The sequence below is a fragment of the Lygodium microphyllum genome, chromosome 6, assembly GCF_053477565.2.
Source record: "Lygodium microphyllum isolate KBCC chromosome 6, Lygodium_microphyllum_v1.1.10, whole genome shotgun sequence".
In the NCBI taxonomy this organism is placed as follows: Eukaryota; Viridiplantae; Streptophyta; class Polypodiopsida; order Schizaeales; family Lygodiaceae; genus Lygodium; species Lygodium microphyllum.
In genome coordinates, this window is record NC_141140.1 from 135162671 (window position 1) to 135184217 (window position 21547).

Sequence of the window (21547 nt, forward strand, 5' to 3'; positions counted from 1 at the left end):
TCACGCGGGTATTAGTTACTAGGAATGAGCATCTGCCAGGAAGCCAATGGAGTTTGATGATCCTTGGAACTGATACGATGTTGCCCTTAAAATAGGAACTAGTTTCGCCTCGTGTCCAACTAGTCGGACCAATTAGATTGAGGTAGTCAGCTGCCTGCACGTTGCCCACTAAGTTATTGGTCTCATTGCATATCCCTGATCCCAATTGGATGGATGATCGCTTTGACATGGGTGGTGCCCAGGTCCATTACGAACAGTCAGTGAGTGTTGGAGCTGGTTTAGCTTCTTCAAATTTGAAGTGGTCACGGGTGGGGGTAAAAATTTGCGCTCCATCTAGGGAGATGCACCACACTTGGAAGGGAAAAAACTTTTATAAAATGAACTCACTATTATGGAGAGCTATAAACTTGGGTCTTATTGCATGCATGGTTATTAATATATATTTCATACTTCCATACGTGTATGAGTATGAAAGTATGATTGAAGTATGATTCAAACCCTTGGGCTGAATCATATGTTGCCTTGGTTTTTTTTCAAAAAAACTAGAAAATATGAGTAGTAAGTTGAGCCTTGACAAGAATTATAAACATTTCAACCAAGCTTACACTTTATAAAACAAGCATAAAAGACAATGAAACTTGACAAGAGGCTAGGGTCATGGGATGATAGTTTATAGACTATAGACAATGTGTCATGAATCATGAGTCATAATTTATAATCAACTCGTTAAGATCGCAAATTGTTAGGACTCATAATACATTAGATGACGATGCAATGATGAATCATCAAACTACATAGTACTCTAGACTCTAGATAACTCAACAAGTACTAGACTCTAGACAACTCAACAGACCCAAGAGTCAAGGGCCAAGATTGTAGTGTTGTGCTATTCAAGATAGCTCATTTTCATCTCTGGGTTGAAGCTCATCCTCATCCTCATCCTCCACCTCATCTTGTGGCACACTACAACTACTAGCACTAGAGCACCCATTGTCACATATGATTAAGTCAGGGGCCAAAGCTATTTTCGCCCAAAAAAGGACAAGTATGTAATGCCCATAACACATGTTTGATTTTATATGTTTGCAAATATATGGAATGGGCAATTGTATGAGTATGAATTCAATTATGATTGCATGTGCAAATGTGAGTCCAACCAAATCTAACTAATGGACGTTTAGGGCATGGAACCTTTTATTCAATGGCCCTTTGTGTGCTTGGGTGCTTCTTTTCATACATTTCACTAGTTGTAGCTATATAAGCAGATAATCTTGTACACTCTAATAATGATACATATGTATAATAATCAAAACGACTCTTGTCTTTCTTTAGGATTGGCTCGTGCCTTCAATTTTTATGACATTCTTGTGCTTTAAGTTTCTAACGTAAATGAACACAATAACAATAGCTCTCAACCTCTTAATTGCGAGTCAAAATCCTTATTAATGACCCACCTTTTGGGGGTACATAAAGAGATGCATAGACCCAATTAAAACCCGTGCATTGAATCTTGAAGGATGTGGAGATCCTCAAATCCTATGTTCATATGAGTACTTGACTATATCGACCACATTTATCAAGAAAGATCATAAAAAAGGGGGAATTGTGCGAGTCCTCCTTTCCACATTTGTTTCTAGTTGAATCAACTTTCAAGTAAAACCTCAGGATACGTCAACTAGTAATACCTATTCCTATGTTTGCTACCAGATTTTTCATGTGTAGCCCCTATCACGAACTATGAATTAATCATTCCACAATATTGAACATTGAAAGGAGAATGCAATTCTCCAAACTCTCTTCTAGGATGACCCTTTTGATAGCAAAGTAACAAAGTAATGTATGTGCTTCTCAAGCCATTTTTAAAGGATAACATGTATTGATAGATTGTCTTTCCTTAGTTACAATTTGAAATATACTACTTTCTCTTGCCAATTTAGGCAAACATTAAGCCTGCCTTGAGAGAGATGGAATGGAGTTAGGGTGATACAAGAGCATGTACATGAGACAAAAGGCTTTTCTTAGGGATTTCTTGGCCAATTGAGATGAGACAATTTTGGTTGAGACATAACCCTTCCAAATCTATAAAAATTTATGACTAACTCAATGACTTTTACCCTCTTTTTTTCTAAGATATTTGGTGGTACTAAAGTGATTGGGATTTGGAATTGCACCATTAAGGGTTGTGGGTTAAAGGTCTATAACACCATTGATAGGAACATAGTGTGTTTCATTTAGTATGGTTTGACATGGTGTTTGTGACATTTCTATTATATGAAAGATACAAAGATATGTTAAGGGAGTTGGCCTTGTTCTCGAGTTAGGAGACATCTACATGACTATGTCAAAATCCTAGATTTCCTAGAGATTCACTCAAATGGACCGTTGGCATGAGCTCTCTCCATGATAACCCTATGATGGGTTTTGTAGATGGTACAAGAGCCAACAAGCTATTGTATATATTGATGGCATTAACTTTTCATTCTATTTTTCTTTGTTCATTGTTCATGTTGAGTTAAAACATGGATCTCACAGACCATTTTAGCCTCTAGTAGGTGCTAATATGATCCCCCCCCCCCACTCTAACACCAAAAAAAGGGAGGAAAAGAAAACACACACAGACACAAAGATAGTCATTCAAGTCTCCCTTCTTTTCCGTTTTTCACATTCTCAATGACCAACTAGATATATGGTTGTGATTTGAATTACCATGCGTCCAACTTACCAATTGAGCTACACTTGTTTGGTCCCACAAATGCATGTATCTACATGTGCATGTGCACATTTCATACATCATTAATAATTTTCAATATATGTGAACCTATGATGGAGTATTATGGTACTTGTAGTTTTGATGATGCGTTGTTACTATTTATGAATTATATTTTTGCAATAGCAACATTGTGAAACATTAGATTCGGGTGCTAGCTGAGTTGAACTAAAACAATAACAAGTGCAAAGTATTGTCATTTTGTGTGTGCTTTTATATATGCATACAATAGTGGCAAACTAGAAATATGCCATACTAGTTGTCATGCTTGCATGAATACGTGCATGGAATCTAAAAGTCTACATGATGTTTTGTAAGCATACGATGATTGTTTGACACCTTTTTATCTCTTGAAGGTTCAAAGAGCATTTCTGTCTCCACTACAAGTGGCAATAAAGAGTCGGTGAGTCCAAACTCTCTTGGAAGCAGTGCATTGGCTATGAAAGTACAGATCCTATGGTTGGTTACTTTACTACTATTGGAGATATATACACAACTCATCTAATATTACTAGTCATCGCAAAGCGATGAATACCATGAGTCATTTTTTTTCACACCATTTCTCTATTGGTTCTACTAACGACAATGGGGATGCCATTTTTATCTTGTCATGAGGCATGAATTTTCTTTTATCTCATGATAGTTTTGCAAATTGAAGTGAGGATTGAGGATGATAACCTTGATCATATTTTGCTTACCTTGTATATACATGAAACTCTGAATGTCTAAGGAGTGTGGAGCCATGAAACTTTTGTACACGAGGATTATTGAGCCTTTAAATGTTTATGTGGCTTGATGATACAAGTCGAGAAGAGAGAGGTACGATTATTATATGTTAGATTATATTATGAATATCGATGATTACCAAGATGTGCATATTTAGAAATTTGAATCTCTATGCCAAGATGTTCATGTAATAAGGGTAATATGAGCATGCATCTATAATGTAGCTCAAAGTAATAAACATGCATCTATAATGTAGCTCAATAATAAAACACCTATTGCAAGCTATACTATTTAAAGTAGATTTGTTTCTAGTAGTCTATGTCTTGAGTGGTTTGCATAGATTGTGTCTAATAATTATAAACATGCAAGTCACCTAAAGTGTCGCCTAAAAGCTTCAACTACCATTGTATAAATCATGTTTTAAATAATCAACTTGATAATAATATTAGTAATAATGCTTTGATACGTATTTGATTTGCTCATAATGGTTTGCATATACCATGGTTTGCTTTCTATCTAGTCTCAAAAGTATATACTACTAGTAAAGATTAGAAAATGAGGAGGGTTTTAGTATAAGAGGTAAAAATGGGAGAAAAAAGAGGGGAAGAGTTAGAAAGTATTAACACCTCTATTTTTCTTACAAGGAAGTGGACCCTAAACGTGGCTTGTGTAAGACAATTTGTTGGAATAGGCAAATTTGCACAATATTGTTATGCTAATAGATGCTAGATAAATGAATATCTCAATAAGGTGATTTTTCAAATTTCTCAATATGTTCATGCTTAGTTGCTTGCACACTACAATACACTTGAATGGCTATTAAAGATGGAGACTATAGAGGGTCTCATTTTAGCTTGTAAATGACAAGAGAAGAGCTAAGCTCATGTGTGATTTGGTGTTTAAAAATCTTATGTGAATTTTTAAATCTCCAAGCACAAAAGCAAATATTTAATGCCATAAAAATCCTTATAGGAATTTATCAATCATATAGTATGAAATCATTGCATCATTATGCATGCTGTTGTGATATCAATCTTACTTGAATTTGTTGCAAGTAATGTTGTTATGTACAAAAACTATTTGGATTAGATTACTCATATCAAAGAATGGGGAGAATTCATTGTATGAATATGTTGTACTATACATAACTATCATGATTAGATTACTCATGGCAAAAAATGAATAGTTGTGTATACATACGTAAGTGCAATACAATCCATGCAGTGGAGAGGGGGCACAATTCTCTTTGAATTCATAAAGACAAGGGTTGTGCCCTCCCCCATTCACTAGAGTGCACATTGAACTAATACATATGCATAAAATTTGAGTAATAGCTTACAAAACCTAGTCTTAGTCCTTTCACTTGTTGGCTTCTTCCTCTTTCTTGAAATTCATGTGTAATTGTAATATTGATGTCTCACACCTGATGAGACATTGCTATGAAAAAAAGTATGAATGGTTAGATCATTGGAAAAATTAATGAAACATGAAATCCCACTTGATGTGACAATGCTACGGGTAGATCACTCGAAAAATTAATGAAAAGGTGAAATAGTTATCTATGGAGTGTGTAGCATGCAAAACCATGTGTGTGATGTGCAACATGAATAGTAGTGAGTTGGCTTAGCTCTTTTCAAAAATTATAAAGACAGACCATGTCATCCCCCATTCAATGGGGTGCATGTTTTCCTAATATACACTCCAAATTTAATTATTGGGTCACAACTTTCATTTTGGGCTTGCATTTGGTTCTCCAAAAGCATTTGCAATTGCTACATGATCTTCTCTTGGTCAAAATTGTTGCTCTATCGACTCATCTTCTCAACATAATGTGCTTCATTGTCCTCCTTTCTTCAAGTTAGATCGTAAACAAAAAGAAAGGTTGTCATGTAATGTGGATGCAAGTAATAAAAATAGAACTATCATGTGCCTGCTAAATTTTATATTGTGTGTGGTTGCATGACTCAAAAGTATGCATGCACACACACACACATGTACATGTGTGTGTGTGTGTGTGTGTGTGTGTGTGTGTGTGTGTGTGTGTACATATATACATAGAGAGAGAGAGAGAGAGAGAGAGAGAGAGAGAGAGAGAGAGATGAATTGAAATCATTTATTAATGTATATAAAAGGCAAAAGTGAACTTGTGAGACTATAAGCTACAACCACCTCTCAATCTAGGAAATGGATGGTAAAGACAAAGAAATTTAAATCTAAGTGTTGACAATAGAAAGCCTAGTAGATATTAAGTGATGAAGTTGACCTAGGAGAGCCATGAGGATCCATATCATTTCAAGGAATTCCTCATTGGTGTTTATTCATAGCCTCGATCTCATCTTGTGTAGAGGTGAACATAAGGGGATTACGTTAGCAATGATGTGATGTATCCTCCTATGCATGTGTTGTCAACACATCTATTGAGACATAGAACACATGGATTGGTAAAGATGAATTTCTTGATCAACCAATTTACCTTGGCTAGATGTAAGCTCTCTATATAGGGATTCCTTCAAACTCCTCTTAGATGTTGATTGGTATTGGTTCATGGCTACCTAGGTTCTCCTCATGAAGTATGTGAGTTGCCTCTAGATGGGCTCACGACAAATTGCTACTCTACCTCTAAGGAAAATCTCCTAGTCCTTGTATCTCTAGGAGAAAAGACTTAAGGCATCTCTAATATGTGTAGCTTATGATTGTTGACAACAGCCAAAACCCATCTCTAAATGCACAATGGAAGTGCCCCTTGATTTGATAGTAAGTGGAGCAATTGTAGAGATATTGCTCCTCTACTTATGGCTCTCATCGATAGATCTCATGTATACATTTCTTTGGAGGTGTGGGTATGTATTAGCCAGTCTCAATCTCTAGTTTGTGTGAAGAGGTACATAATTGATCAATAGCACATCTAATTCCATTTGATAAGTGAGTCCCTATGTATCATGTGTATAATAAATCCATCCTTAGATGTGTGGAGAAATAGTCTTGGTAGAAAGCCGTGTTTGTTACCATCTCATGTACTAGTGTCACCCATGTCCTCACAATCTCACGTTGAATAAGTTCCTATCTGATGATCCTGCCAATCTCTAAATGAGTGAGAGATGGTGCATCAAGGGAGTATTGAAAAGGTGGCCACCTATCTATGTTGAGCATGTAACTCAAACCTTGATGTCATCTTAGGATACTAACATGACGGATCACCCTCTATAATGTGTTGTTATGAGGACTCAAGGGCTAGCCATGCACATAATTTTTGGTCAACTCCCATAAGCTCCATACGAATGATACTAATGTGGTAGAACCTCCACCACAATTAGAGGAACCCCCAAATTTGCTTGAACAATCTCATGATGGACCAAAGCCTTACATTTGATCATCATGTAAATCGTAGACACGAATGCCTCTCCATCAACCTTGATCCATCATTGTGAAACGTAATCTACTATTGTGATCATGGCTAGGTCCCCATATCTGTACTTCATATGTTAGTGTGGATGTGACCAAAGCATCAAATAGCCATAGTTGAGTGTGGGACTCTTGAACTATTGTGCATGTGAGTACATCATGTCCAATCCCTCACAATGTTGTATACCCCTATGCCATTCTAGTCTTTATTGCATTTCTCATAGAGAGAGATGGATTTTGTACAATAAGACACATAGATACATATCAAAATCCATATACTCCACCTTGTACTACCCATAGGTAAAGCTCAATTGATATCCTGACCTATAATGGTGTGGTGTTAAACACCATGATCTCGATTTTGCCAAGGTTAATAGAGAATCCATTGTCTTGTGCATAATGTAGCACACCCAAATGTCTCTAAAAACTTTGTGAGGAATCAACTGCTATTAACACAATATCATGTGTACAACAAGAGAGTTATCTAAGCACCTACTAGAAGAGATCCTCTATTTCCTTCCTTAGAGATGTAGTCTGAGATCTCATCAATGTATAGTCTAAAATATGTCAATGAGAGGGATGTTGAGCTAGATACACTACATTACTCCTATTGCTTCAAAATCTTCAACACTCATGGACCCAACCGCCTCTCACATGGTCAATTCACATTCCATTCTTAGCCAGGTCTACTCTCCTCTCACTCTCCCAAGCAAAGGAAGAAAACAATGAGAGTTCGTGGTAGGTTCACCCTCTTACCTCTATATGCTCTTCAAGGCTCAAAGATAGGCTTATGATCAAGGAAGCACTACCCCAATTTGATTCATTCACTCCTTCATTGTTAATCGGCTCCTCCTCAAGTGCTCTAGATAATATAAGAAGATAGAGAATGAGAAGAAAAAAAGACAAAGAAGAGATTCTCTACCTAGTCCCTCACTCTTTCACACTCTCACTTCCTCACACAATTTCTTTTAGGCTCTTGACTAGTCTTCTCTACTTTATGCATGCATTTTAAGTTAGTTGTATCAATCCATTTAGTGCCACAGCCTCTCATGGCTACAGTCTTCCTATCAACTCCACAATCTTTGACAATCTACACGGGAGTGAGTCAACTCTCATACTAATGCAATCATGACTTAATTTGGCCATGCTGCACTTGTGCTCAACTTGCATTATCCCATGGCACTCACCATCATATATAGCACACTTTAGTGGACACCATGTTGGGGTAAAGGTGAATGTGGCCGGCTACCCATCTTACTCACTAACCCTAACTATATATGTATACACTCATGATTTATTCTTAGAGTGATAAGGTAATAAGGTGTTATTGACAAGAGAACCATTAGAGGCAACACAAATGTAGGCCTCTCTCTCTCTCTCTCTCTCTCTCTCTCTCTCTCTCTCTCTCTCTCTCTCTACCCCCATCTCTGTGGAATCTCCATTTTCCTTACAGCTCCATCAATTGGTATTAGAGCGAGTGGGAGTCTCCAACTAGCATTGGCAACAAAAATCTTCACAATCTCCATTTTGGATAAGATTTGACATACGTGAAGAGGTTGAAAATTTCTCAAGAAAAGTTTCTAGGGACTTAATTTGTTTCTCTTTTCAATCTATGACTATCTTGTTTTCCATTTTTGACTTGTAAAAAGTGCAGCACATGCTATTTCATGTTTTTTTGTAATTTTGCACAAGTTGTTTAGAGCGTGCCGAATAGGTCAAGGCTTATAGTGTCCATTGTAGAGATGTTACATATAGGGTATTGGGTAGTAGTAACCAATGACAGACTATTAGAAACAAGTATTTTGGGTTGCATGTTATTTGATATAAATGGCAAATTATAGATTTCACAGTTCTAGAGTTTATTGTTTGTTGCCATTGTATGCAACAAGTGTTACTAGAGTAGAGACTTTGATGTATATGCTATAACAATTTTTAAGCTACGTATATTTTCATACTATATCCATGCATATTTTCTCGTGAATAAGTAAGAATAATATTCTTTGATACACTACAATGATTTCAGGGACATCAATCTTCTGATGCAGTTTTGATAGTTGGATACTATTATATCTATGAGAAAATTTTGATATATTAATACGATGCTTACACTATACATGAGGATTTTCACAATCATGCGATAGTAATATGTGCACTATTGTTGAGAAACGGTTCATTTCCTATCTTCTCTCAATTGTGGTTATACTAAGTAGATACTATAGAAATTTTTCCATTTTCATGGTGCAGCTTGTTTGATTTTCTAGTTGTTGCTACTTGATAGTTAGTTGCCATTTTGCACAAGTGGCTTCATCATCTATAGCGGATAGGGAATTGTATAACATTGATAAGTTTCATGGTACTAACTTCAATTTGTAGGAGTAGATCCAAGTTATCTTTATTCAAACGAAGTAGTTGAGGCCCACATAAGAGACATTTCTAAAGAGGATTGGTTAGAGCTTGGTGCATTAGCCAAATCCACTATTAGGCTACACTTGGAAAAATCTGTGTATTTTACATTTGTGAATGAGATCGCTACACATGGCTTATGGAAGAAGCTATGTGGCACTTATGAAAAGGAAGTTGCCTTGAATAAGGTGTATATTATGAAAACATTGTTTGTGTTGCATATGAAGGAGAGCTCTACTATCACCTCCCACCTGAATATATTCAACATCATATTCAATTAGATGTATGCTCACAAGTTGAAGTTTGAAGATAAAGTTAAGGTGTTATTTTTTTGTGCTCCTTGCTTGCCTCATGGGATACTTTTTAGAATAGCCATGAGTATTTCAACTCCAAATGGTGAGTTCAAGTTTAATGAAATTGTGGGTAGTTTAGTGACTAAAGAGATACCTAGGAAATCCATGGACCAAGACTAAAATGGTTAGGCATTGGTAACTCAGGAAGAAAGGGGCAGAAAAAAGTATGAAGGAAAAAATCAAGACCACGTGCAATCGCACGACAAATCTAGGTCCAAGAAAGTCATTGAATGCTTCCATTGTGATAAAATATGTCATATTAAGGACTATTACAAATGGAAGCAAGAGCAAAAAGATAAGAAGAAGGAGGATAAGGATGTTGATAAGGAAAGAAGGTAAATCAAAGGTAAAGATTGAAGAAAGAAATGAAGTGATGCATTTATATAATAATGATGGTGAAGTGAATCTTACTTCCACCCTTCCTACACATATGTTAGTTATAGTAGATCGACAATTGGCTCAAGATTGGATACTTCATTCTTGTGCATCTATCCATGTGGCTTCTCATAAGGAGTGGTTCTATTCATATCATAGTAGCATGCATGGATCAGTCCATGACTATGTATGTGATATAGTTGGTGCAGGTGATGTGCAATTTCCTTTTTAGAATGGATCTACATGTACTCTTTGAAATGCATGTCATGTACCCAAGCTTACTAAGAACTTGATATCTATTGGTCAGCTGGATGACTTGGGATCTTCTACTTCTTTTAAGCTTCAATCCTAGAAAGTCCGCAAGGGATCTTTTTTTTTTTGCTAAAGAAGTCAAATGTGGTACTTTGTATCCCCTTCATGTATCTTTTGTCAAAAATCATGTAGTTGTAGTATCTAAGTAGCTAAATGTCTCTTTGTGCCATCACTGATGGGGATGTAGGTCTAGAAAAGGAATGGAAATGCTATCTCATTTGGATTACTTGTCTTCTCTTAACTTTTTTTATCTTTTTGTTGGTGAGCATTGTATATATAGAAAGCATGCATATTCAGTCAATAAGAAAAAATTAAGCAGAAAAAGGAGTGAGCTACTTGACTTAGTATACAATTATGTATGTGGGCCTATGCCTCAATTTCTATAGGGAGGGCATCCTATTTTATTACATTCATTAACAATGCAAATATAAAAAATATGGGATTTCACCCTGTGTAGAAAAGATTTAGAAATTTATGGCACTTGCAAAAAGTTATTTTAGCAAGATAGTTACATGTCTCAAAATTGATAGTAGTGGAGAATATCTCTCATGAGTTCAGAATTTTTTGTAAAGCACATGGAAAAAAAAGGGAGCTCACTACACCTGCTAATCCCACCTAAACTAGTGTTGTGGAGCATATGAATAGGAAAATCAAGGAAATGATATTGAGTATGCTAACAGTGGTCTTACTCAAGGATTTTGCATTGAGGCTATGGCAATAGTCATAATTTGATAAAGAAGTTACCTGATACTACTTTGGATGGTGGCAATCTTGAACACATATGGTCAAGCAAGAAGCCCTCTTATGATCACTTTAAGAGTATTTGGCTATAAATATTACATGCATGTACAAATGAAAAGCACAACAACTTAGAGCCAAAATCCACTAAATGCATTTTTTCGGGCTATGGATAGAGTCGAGAGATGAATTATCACATTTGGCATCTCGAAGAAGGTAGAAAGATTATTTGTAGTAATGATGTGACCCTCAATGAAAAGAATATGCATAATCAGTCTTCAAGGAAGTGGAAACAAGAAAGGTTATTTTCCAGGATCTAGTGCCACCTATTACTTTGCCATGTAGGGCAAGTGCTCGTGCACAAAGTAATTAGAAAGAGGGCACAATCTATGCTTTAGCTAGTGAATAGGAAGTAGGGAGGTTTATTGAGCAACAAGTTGAGAGCCCCATGATGCCTTAGAAAGAAAGAGTGGAGGTTGAGATTTTCACTCCAAGTCAACCCATTGTGCTAGGCAAATCTACTATCTTTCATCTCCTTGAGAGATTTCACCCTAGGGTTGACTATGTCATGTCGACAAAGACTTGAGAAAGAGTGGTACAAGAGATATGTGCAGCTTTGGGAGGGGTAGTAGTGGTGTACTTGGGTACATAGATGTAGACTATGCACGGAATGTTGATAAAATCAATCATAGGATATGTTTTTACCCTGTATAGGTGGTGTAATCTCATGGTTGTCTCATTTGTAGAGATCCATGGCATTATTTGTCATTGAAGCCAAGTATTTCTCTTATTCTTTTATCTCCCTTAAAGGCACATTGGCTTTTAAGTAGGAGGTTGTTGGAGTAAAGGCCAATGTGGCCGATAGTCACTAACCTTAACTATATATACACTCAGTTTTTATTCTTAGAGTAATAAGATAATACGACATTGCTCATAAAAGAGCTATTGGAGCCACAAACATAGTGTCCTGTGTCTGTGTGTGTGTGTGTGTGTGTGTGTGTGTGTGTGTGTGTGTGTGTGTGTGTGTGTGTGTGTGTGTGTGTGTGTGTGTGTGTGTGTGTGTGTGTGTGTGTGTGTGTGTGTGTGTGTGTGTGTGTGTGTGTGTGTGTGTGTGTGTGTGTGTGTGTGTGTGTGTGTGTGTGTGTGTGTGTGTGTGTGTGTGTGTGTGTGTGTGTGTGTGTGTGTGTGTGTGTGTGTGTGTGTGTGTGTGTGTGACTTTGTCTCTCTCTCTTTGTGCAATCTCCATTCTTCTTACAGCTCCATTGTTACTAAATATGTGGAATGCTTGGGATGTCAATGTATAGCACTATATATACCATTAAAATATGGTATAGATGCGAGGAAAAACAAATCACTCATGGAGATAACATATTGCATGATTAAGAGTCAAGCTTTTTCACATAGTTTCAATGACTTGAAGCTTTTTAGATGTAGCATATGTACTTAGCATATATCTCATTAAGGCATTGCAATCTATCACTCCATATAAGGCTTGGCATGGTTGAAAACCATTTGTGTCTCACTCTTGTGTTTTTGGTTCCTCAACTTATGCTTTGATCCCAGTGACAATGCAAGAAATTAAATGACAAGGATATAAAATGTGTTTTTGTTGGGTAGAGTAATCGAAGAAGAGGTTATAAGTTATACCATCCAAAAAGTAACTGTATATTGATCAACCATGATGTTATCTTTGTAGAAGATGTTGTTAAAACTTTACTTTCATGTATAAAAGAGATTGATGTACACTCACATGATATCTATGACACTTTTTTGCCTCTTTTCACTGGTATACAATCATATGTAGTGCCAAATGAGATAGTTTTTCAACCTAGGCAGGTTTCTCATGATAATGCACATGAACCTACTTTTGATGCAAGTGTGAATGATGTGCACTTCTTGATGAGAGAGTAGAGATTAAGTAGTCTAGGAGTATGCCAAAATAGTTGGTGCAAATATTACATGACATTAAGTTGGATGCATCGTTGGCTAGTCATACTCACTTGTTAGGGTCTCATACTACATCTTATGCATCATATTGCTATGCATTGGTTGTTTCTAGTTTACGTGATGAGGATGAACCTATGACTTTTAAAGAGGCATAAAATTTAGAAAATTTAATTGTTGCTATGCAATTTGAGTATGATGCTATTATAAAAAATAATGCTTGGTTCTTATATGATTTGCCTTTTGTCAAGAAAGTCGTTGCTACCAAGTGTATTTCTAAGTTAAAGCACAAGCCAAATGGTAATGTTTATCACTACAACAAAGAGTTATGTAGAAGGGCATTGATTTTGATTAGACCCTTGCTTCCACTTGCCCTACGACAATGATTCATAGGATTTGCACACTAGAAACTCATAAGGGTTGGAATGTACATTAATTAGATATCAAAAAGAGATTTTGGAATGGTTGTTTACATGAGAAATTGGATGTTTTTTAGCCATGTGGTTTTGTGGGAAAGGGCCAAGAAAACAAAGTGTGCAAATTGAAAAAGGCATTGTATGATCTAAAGCAAGCACTTTGGGCTTTGTATGAGAAGACATGCATATCTGACTGCACATGGTTTTTAGAATAGTCCTAGTGAGAGCACATTATATGCTAAAGATGAGGGTGATGCGCCTCTAATCAATGTGGTCTACATTGATGACATGTTGCACACTAGTACCAATGAGACATATATTACTAACTTTAAAGCTAAGTTGAATTCAAATTTTGACATGTATCATATTTGACTTATGATAAAAATTTGACTTATGATACAAATAAGTCAAATATGATACAAATATTTGACTTATTATATCATATTTGACTTATGATACAAATTTGACTTATTGTACAAATTTGACTTATTGTATCATATTTGTGCATCCCATTTAAGTAGTGTGATGGGGATATTGCTTTGTGTTTAAAAAAAGTATATTGAGACATTATTGCAATGATTTGGTCTTGAAGACTACAAGCATCTTGTCATTCATATGGAGACAGGTTTGAAGTTGAGCCTTCATGATGCCATGATAGTTTTGATATCTTTTCTATCAATAGGCTGTTGGATGCTCGATTTATGTATGCATTACAAGGCCTAACATTCAGTTTGCAGTCTCACAGATGAAGAGGTTTACGCATAGCCCAAGCACTTGACATTCAATTTGCAATCTACTAGATAAGGAGGTTTAGGCACTACACATTGGGAGGCAATGAAGTGGATCTTTCACTACTTGAGTGACACTTGACACCTTGGGCTACTTTATCCTAAGGTGGTATCATTACCTCCAAATTTAGATGCTTTTTCAAATTCAAACTGGGTTGGTTGTTACAATACTCATGTATCCATAATTGGTTTTTGCTTCATACTTGGTAGCTCATGCATATCATGGTTGAGCAAAAAGTTACCCATTTTGGCCGCTTCTACTTGTCAAGCTGAGTACATGGCCACTTTCACAATTATGATTGAGAGTGTTTAGCTCAAATACCTCTTGGTTGATTTGGGTGTTGGACAACCATCTGCCACCACCACCTTCAATGACAGTTAGAGCACAATGGTAGTTGCATGGAATCTAGTGTTCCATACACATATTGAGCACATTGAGATTCACTATCATTATGTTAAAAAAAGACTCATTCTAGGATAAATCATCTTAGCCTATGTGCCAACACATGACAACCTTGCTAATATTTTCACGACTTTGCCTCATGAGAATTTTGAAGCTTTTTGCAAAGGTTTGGGCTTACTCCCCTTTGTGGATTAATCTAGTCCACTAGGCATGCATAACACTTCCATATTCATGAGTGCTAGCTCTTGTTTGTTGATCACTCCCAAGGGGGATTTATTACTATATTTGGTAGTAATGTGTGCGAATATGCTTTGGACCCGTTGGGGTACTTTTTTCTCTCTTTAGAAGGCTTGCTTCTCCCAAACTTATAAATATGCCTATTTACTTTTAGATATACTAAGCCTTGTAGATTTTCTCTACTAGTACCTCTCAATACACTTTGAGTTGGGCTCTCTCAAGCTTCTTCTTCTCCAAGCTATATGCTTGCATTCCTACAACCCTAAATTCAACAATTTTTGTCACTATAGTTTATACCTCTCAATACACTTTGAGTTGTGCTCTCTCAAGCTTCTTCCTCTCCAAGTTGTATGCTTGCATTCCTACAACCCTAGATTTGACAGTAAGTGGATGAGATGATTGAGCTAGGAATTGCAAAAAAAAAAAAGGATTCAGACTATCTCCTCTCAAAAAACCACGTGTGAGGACCATGAACACATCTTCTACAAAAGTACGACAATTCAGCAATAGATACTAAAAATAGTACTTCAAAAAAAGCACTAGGGTAATACAATCATCCTCGATTGGGCTTTAGTCACAAGGCTACAATATATCTCTAAGGTGGCTAAGCTCTAGTAAAAGTGTTACTCTCATTATTTGTTCTTAAAGACTTGGTATGAGAATTGTCTCAACATTGCCTATATAGTCAAATCATGACAAACATGGAGCAATGGTGTGCTATCAAAACTCTATATCATGACCCCAACCATTGCAATTGCATCATCTCACTTAAGTTTATCCTCACTGTAAGGGACTTGACCTACCCTCTAGAGCTAGAGTACCATCCTCTCTTTGACAAGGCCCTCTTGGGGAAAGGGTTACACATTGCAAGCCGACTTAAAAAACCTCAAAGTTGTTAAGCTACATATCTTTGAAGAATCTAAATTAAACCATACCCTCCACATAGGTGGAGGACAGATTCAACAAAAACATTACATCTATGACCAAGTGATTCAAGTCATTTTGGCTAAGTAGGTTGCTACTTTAGGCTGCTCTCACCACATAATTACCATAAAGAGATTATGTAGACCCTCCTTCCAAGTACAAAACCCTAGATATTATTGTTAAGCCTTCGATTCATACAATTTTTTATTTCTGGTTGTATGTATGTATGCATGCATGCATGCATGCATGGATGTATGTATGTATGTATGTATGTATGTATGTATGTATGTATGTATGTATGTATGTATGTAACGAGTATCTAAGGCATCTTTATAAATACCCTCATCTATAAATTTTCCTTGAATAAAACACATCCCTTTTCTATTGAATCTATTAATAACCCCTTTATGTTACACCCTTCTATATGTAAGAAATATGTTAAAATGGTATTTGAAAAATCCCTTATTTTGAACCTATGTGATACACACATATATTTCTAAGTGACCCCCCTTGCATGCCCCAAGCTATTGATGTATCCAATTTTCGTGGATAAGACTTGTAAACAAATGCTTACTATAAAGTAACGCCTCTTTGGATATTGGAAATATGAGTAAAAGATCTCTTTTTCTTTCACTTGTGCAAACACAAACATTTCTTTAAGTCTTACATGAAAATGTGCAAAGGTTTACATCAAATCTTAATAACTTATATTAAATTGGTTTTGCGTACTATAATTTGAGTTATCACACCCATTGTTAGCCCTACCAAAATACAATAGAAGAAATTTCTCCTTAAGCAAGTCAAGCCAACCCGAGTTTGATGGCAAGGGTAAAGATGTCAAAACTTATGCTAAGGTGTGGATTGAAGCAATAGAGGATTACTTCCTTGTAGCTAGTACTAGAGCTCCAAATCAAGTCACCATAGCCAAGCAAAAGTTAATATGAGAAGCAAAGTTACATTGGAAACAATGGTGTTGAGCTAATATATAGAACCTCAAGATTAGTCACCACTTGGAAACAACTAAAAGGAGTTGTACACGAAAGGTATCTCCCACCACCTACCATATCATGAAAATGAATGAGTTCTTCACCCTACACTAGATGGGCCTTTTTACTTAGAAAGAATGTCTAGATAATCTCTTTACCTCCTGTTAAACCAAGGCACTTTAAAAGGCAATACCAAAAGCTAGATTAACCTCTTTGCCAAGGATAGTTCCATAAGCAAATAGAGTAGCAACAACAAAAGGCAAAGGAGAGGTTGGTGCAGCAAGGGTGGAAGAAAAAGAAGAGGAAGAACCCACAATGGAAGTGGAAATGGAAAGATGGATGGTACATACCACTTTCAACAAGAAAGAATCAAATTGCCAATTTCTAATAGGTTGTTGAAGCACTCATTCCTTTAGTGTGCAAAGAAGTTAGGCTTAGATACCACACTATTATTCAATATTTTAGTAGAACTAGCAAATAGGAAAGAACTTGTATCACCACATCATGCTAGGAATGTGGACAATCTAGGTGGTGAGTCACACTAATAAACGGTTCCATGTCATCAACTTTAGTGCCTATGAGTGCATGTTATTTTTAGTAGAACTACCAAATGGGAAAGAAGTTGTAACATCGCATCATACTAGGAATGTGGACAATCTAGGTGGTGAATCCACTAATAAAAGGTTCCATGTCATCAACTTGGGTGCCTATGAGTGCATCTTAAGAATTGATAGATCAATTCCCAATGACATCCACATCCATTGTGGAAAAGGTCAACTCTCATTTAAAACTTGAAATTCATATAGCTTTGCAAATGAAGTTGCAATGCAAAAAATCCAGTTGGCCAAAGCTTCATGCATCGCATAGGGCTTAAGGAAATAATTATGTATGTATTTGATTAAGCTTAGCAAAACTATTCAGGGAAAAAAGTCAAAAGAAGAATCCTCTTGGATGAAAAAGTATGCATACATCTTTCATGCAGAGTTAACCTAACTTCCTCCCAATGGATGAAAAAGTATGCACAAATCTTTTGTGCAAAGTAAATTGAACTTCCTAGAGAGAAGTTGATCACGAAATCAAACTTGTGCCAAGAGAGGGTCCATTAGTAGCAAAAAAACCCTATCAAATGTCGATCCCTAAGGCTATTGATTTAAAAGAATAGCTCAAGCAATTATTGGATCAAGGTTACATTTGGCCAAGTAACTTGGCACATGGAAAACTTTAGTTGTATTTCAAAAGAAGAAGGATGGAACCCTTTGCCTTTGCATCGACTAAATGAACCAAGTGACAATGAAGAATAAGTAGCCAATTCTTAGGATAGATGAGCTTCTTACCATACCTCAAGGGGAAAATACATTTTTAAAAATGATCTAAAATTAGGATACTATAAAATCAATATTAGGAGAGAGGATATACCAAATACTTTCTTCAATATAAGGTACTAGCACTATGAATTTACTATAATTTCCTTTGGATTAATTAATATTCTAGCTACCTTTAATAGACTAGTACATAACATCTTTAGGCCTTGTCTTGACAAAATTTTCATCATCTTCTTTGAAAATATCCTCACCTACTCCAAGGAAGAAGAAGAGCATGAAGGATAGCTCCAAATTATGCTAGATATATTCACGATGCACAACTCTATGCTAAAATGAGCAAGTGCACATTCTTCAAGAAGTATACAATCATAATATTTGAGAAGGAAATTAAAATAGATCCAAGATCAAAGATGTGTAAGAATGTCCACCTCTGAAGTTGGTTAAGAAAGTGTGAAGTGTTCTAAGTTTGACTAGTTGTACTAAGTAAATCAAGGATTATGCCTTGATCGCTACACCCCTCACTCACTTACTAAAGAAACAAGCCTACATTGTATGGACACAATTGAGCAATCCAACTTTGAAGGGCTACAACAGGGTTTGCTAACAATTCCCATTCTAAAGCTTTCAAAATTGAATTAAGAATTTGAGGTCATGGGATTGATGCAAGCTATCTTGCATTAGGTTAGATGTTTGTGTAAGAGGGACATCTAGTGGCCTATTCCTCAAGAAAGTTGAAAACACATGAAAGAAACTATGCTACTCATCATAACTTAGAGTTATTAGTTATAATCCATTCTCTCAAGTTGTGGAGGCACTACTTTCTTGGAAAGAAAGTCACCTCGATAATAATAGATCACAAGAGCCGCAAATAGATCTTCACTCAACCTAACCTAAAAATGAGAAAATTAAGGTTTCTTAAGAGTACAAATTTGAGATCAAATATAGGCCAAGCAAGGAGAATGTGGTTGTGGATGCAATAAGCCACAAAGTATTTCTTGATGGTTTCACCTTGGAAGGACCCTGAAGGGTAGAGTCATTAGTTTCTATACTACCAATGTCAAGTATTCCCATCTTCCATTTGGCAAAGGAAGAGGAAACAAAGGATCCTAAATATCAATTGTGTATTATGACCCTTGTACTAATACTTTTTTTTATTGAGGAAGGACTTGTGTACTTGAAGAGAAGAATATGCATTCTAACACATCACAAACTAAGGAAGAAGATACTTTAGGAAGCCCATGACTCCCCATTCTCAAGGCACCCTAGCTATACCAAGATGCTCAATGCAATTAGGAAAAGCTTCTAGTAGGAGAATCTAAGAGGTGATGTACACCAATATGTTAATGCCTAAGCTATCAAAGGGTAAAAGTAGAGCATGTCATGATGCCAAGAAAACTTCAAACTCTTGATATTCCTCAAATGAAGTGGGAAAGCATTGGTACAGATTTTATGGTGAGGTTACCTTCAATTTAGGGAGGATACAACTCTATCATGGAGATTGTGGATATGCTAAGAGAGGTTGCTAATTTTCTTCCTATCAAGACAAATTACAAATCTTCAAACATTGTTGTTAGTTAAAGAGATTTTCAAGCTTCATGGGATATAAAAGGGATCATTAATGATCAAGATTTCCTATTTACTTCTCAATTTTAGAAGAGTTTTTTTAATGCTATTAGGAAGTAATTATGGTTTAGTATAGCCAATCACTTTTAAAGTGAGTCAACGAAGTCATAGAAAACATACAAAGAGCATATTGTTGCAGAGTATCTAAGTAGTGGATGCAATATCTACCCTTAGTAGAATTTTCCTACAATGCATCTTATCACCAAAGCATCAAGATGACTTCATTTTAGGCCATGTATGGACAAGATTGCCTCACGATACTCAACCTCTTTGATCCCAATCTAAAAGTGGAAGCTTCCAAAAAGATACTAGAAGAGATGGATAAATAGATTAAGGCAATACGATAGGATATTCAAGCTACTAAGAATCATCAAAAGACCTATGCTAATCTTGGAAGGCAAGAGCAAATGTGGAGGCGATCAACCGCCAAGACCCACGGACCGCTTATTGTTTCAAGTGTTCCAAGCCGAGCACTAATGGCTACCTCTCACATAGCCGATGCGCTATCCATCTCTACAAGTGTAGTGAGCTTACCTCCACACGTGATCGAGTTGCCTCCTCTCCTGAGCACTCCGGTAGCCCCACGATCCAAGTGCAAGCTTCAAGCAAGCTCCATCCTCAAGCTCCATGCTCTAAGCTCCATCGTCACGAGCAAGAGAAGAGAAGAGAAGAGAAGAGAAGAGAAGAGAAGAGAAGAGAAGAGAAGATGGAGAGCTTCTCCACCACGGCCCCTCACCCTCACACACTCACTCCCTCACACTCTCACACTCCCTCTCTCAAGCACAAGCTCAAGCAAGCAAGCAAGAAGAAGAAGAAGAAGAAGAAGAAGAAGAAGAAGAAGAAGAGATACTTTTGGCCACACACAAGAATGAGCTTCTCATTCACTTTTCAACTTTATATACAAAATCCTAAATCCCTTTTGGGTGATCATCCCCTTGTCCCCTTTTTTTACATGGTCAACCGTGGCCTAGGCTCTTTTTCCCATTGTCCTATTATCTTCCTAGCTTCCTTCCTACCGCTACCTTTACAAATTGCACGGGTGAGAGCCTGATGCTCTTAAAATAAATCATGGTGCGACTTGCGCTCTTTTACAAAAGTATTGACTTGCACTTTTTATTGTGCGGATTTCTCCTTGATTTAGGACTTTTTAGCACTTCTTGTGTTTCCATATTTTCTTGGCACGCATTCTTCTTCCATTTTACTTTGCCTTGGCCATGTCTTCCACTTTAGATTTTCTAGATTTTCCACCTTGTTCTCATCTGAGGGTTAACAACAAATCTTCAAGGAAGGGGACATGGTATTTCTCCATATTTACCCAAAGAAGAATTTTCTATCCTTGGGTGAATTCAAGAAACTAAGCCCAAGATATAGTAAACCTTACAAGATCATGAAGTGGCTAGGAACAAATTCTCGCAAGTTGCAACATTTGAGCACTTGAAAATCTATAACATCTTCCATGTTAGATCTTGAGTATGTTCTACATGATCCAACAAAGTGCAATTCCAAGGCAAAAAGTCCTTGAGCTTCAATCTGGTAAAGTATATCATGTAAAAGAAAACATCCCTAGAAATAGAACCCTTAAAGAGTACTAATCTAATGGAAAGACTAGTATATCCAATCTCTTTCAAATCTCTTTACTCTTAAATTTCTCTTAATTTTTTTTTTCCCATCAATATCTCTCTTAACTTTCTCTCATTTTTTGTTTCCTTTCCTTTTTTTTGTAGCCTCCCTTTCCTCTCTCACATCTTTTCTCTCTAGCCTCTACTCTTATATCTTTTCTCTCTCTTTTTGCCCTCTAGATCTCTCTTTCTCTCTCTCTCTCTCTCTC

At 36.5% G+C, this 21547-nt stretch overlaps 1 protein-coding gene across 8 annotated transcripts in view; it reads left to right on the plus strand.

The window, feature by feature from the left end:
- LOC148035168 (aspartic proteinase 36-like) overlaps positions 1–3636 on the plus strand; it is an 84448-nt gene extending 80812 nt beyond the window's left edge. For 7 of the 8 annotated variants that reach the window (XM_087680141.1, XM_087680144.1, XM_087680137.1 and 4 more), the window contains one exon: positions 3124–3636. In XM_087680141.1, the coding sequence (XP_087536267.1) occupies positions 3124–3272 (149 nt within the window). In that variant the 3' untranslated portion in view covers positions 3273–3636. The remainder of the gene's footprint in view (positions 1–3123) is intronic. The other variant, XR_015691162.1, reaches the window with a different exon arrangement.
- Positions 3637–21547: the final 17911 nt, after the last annotated feature.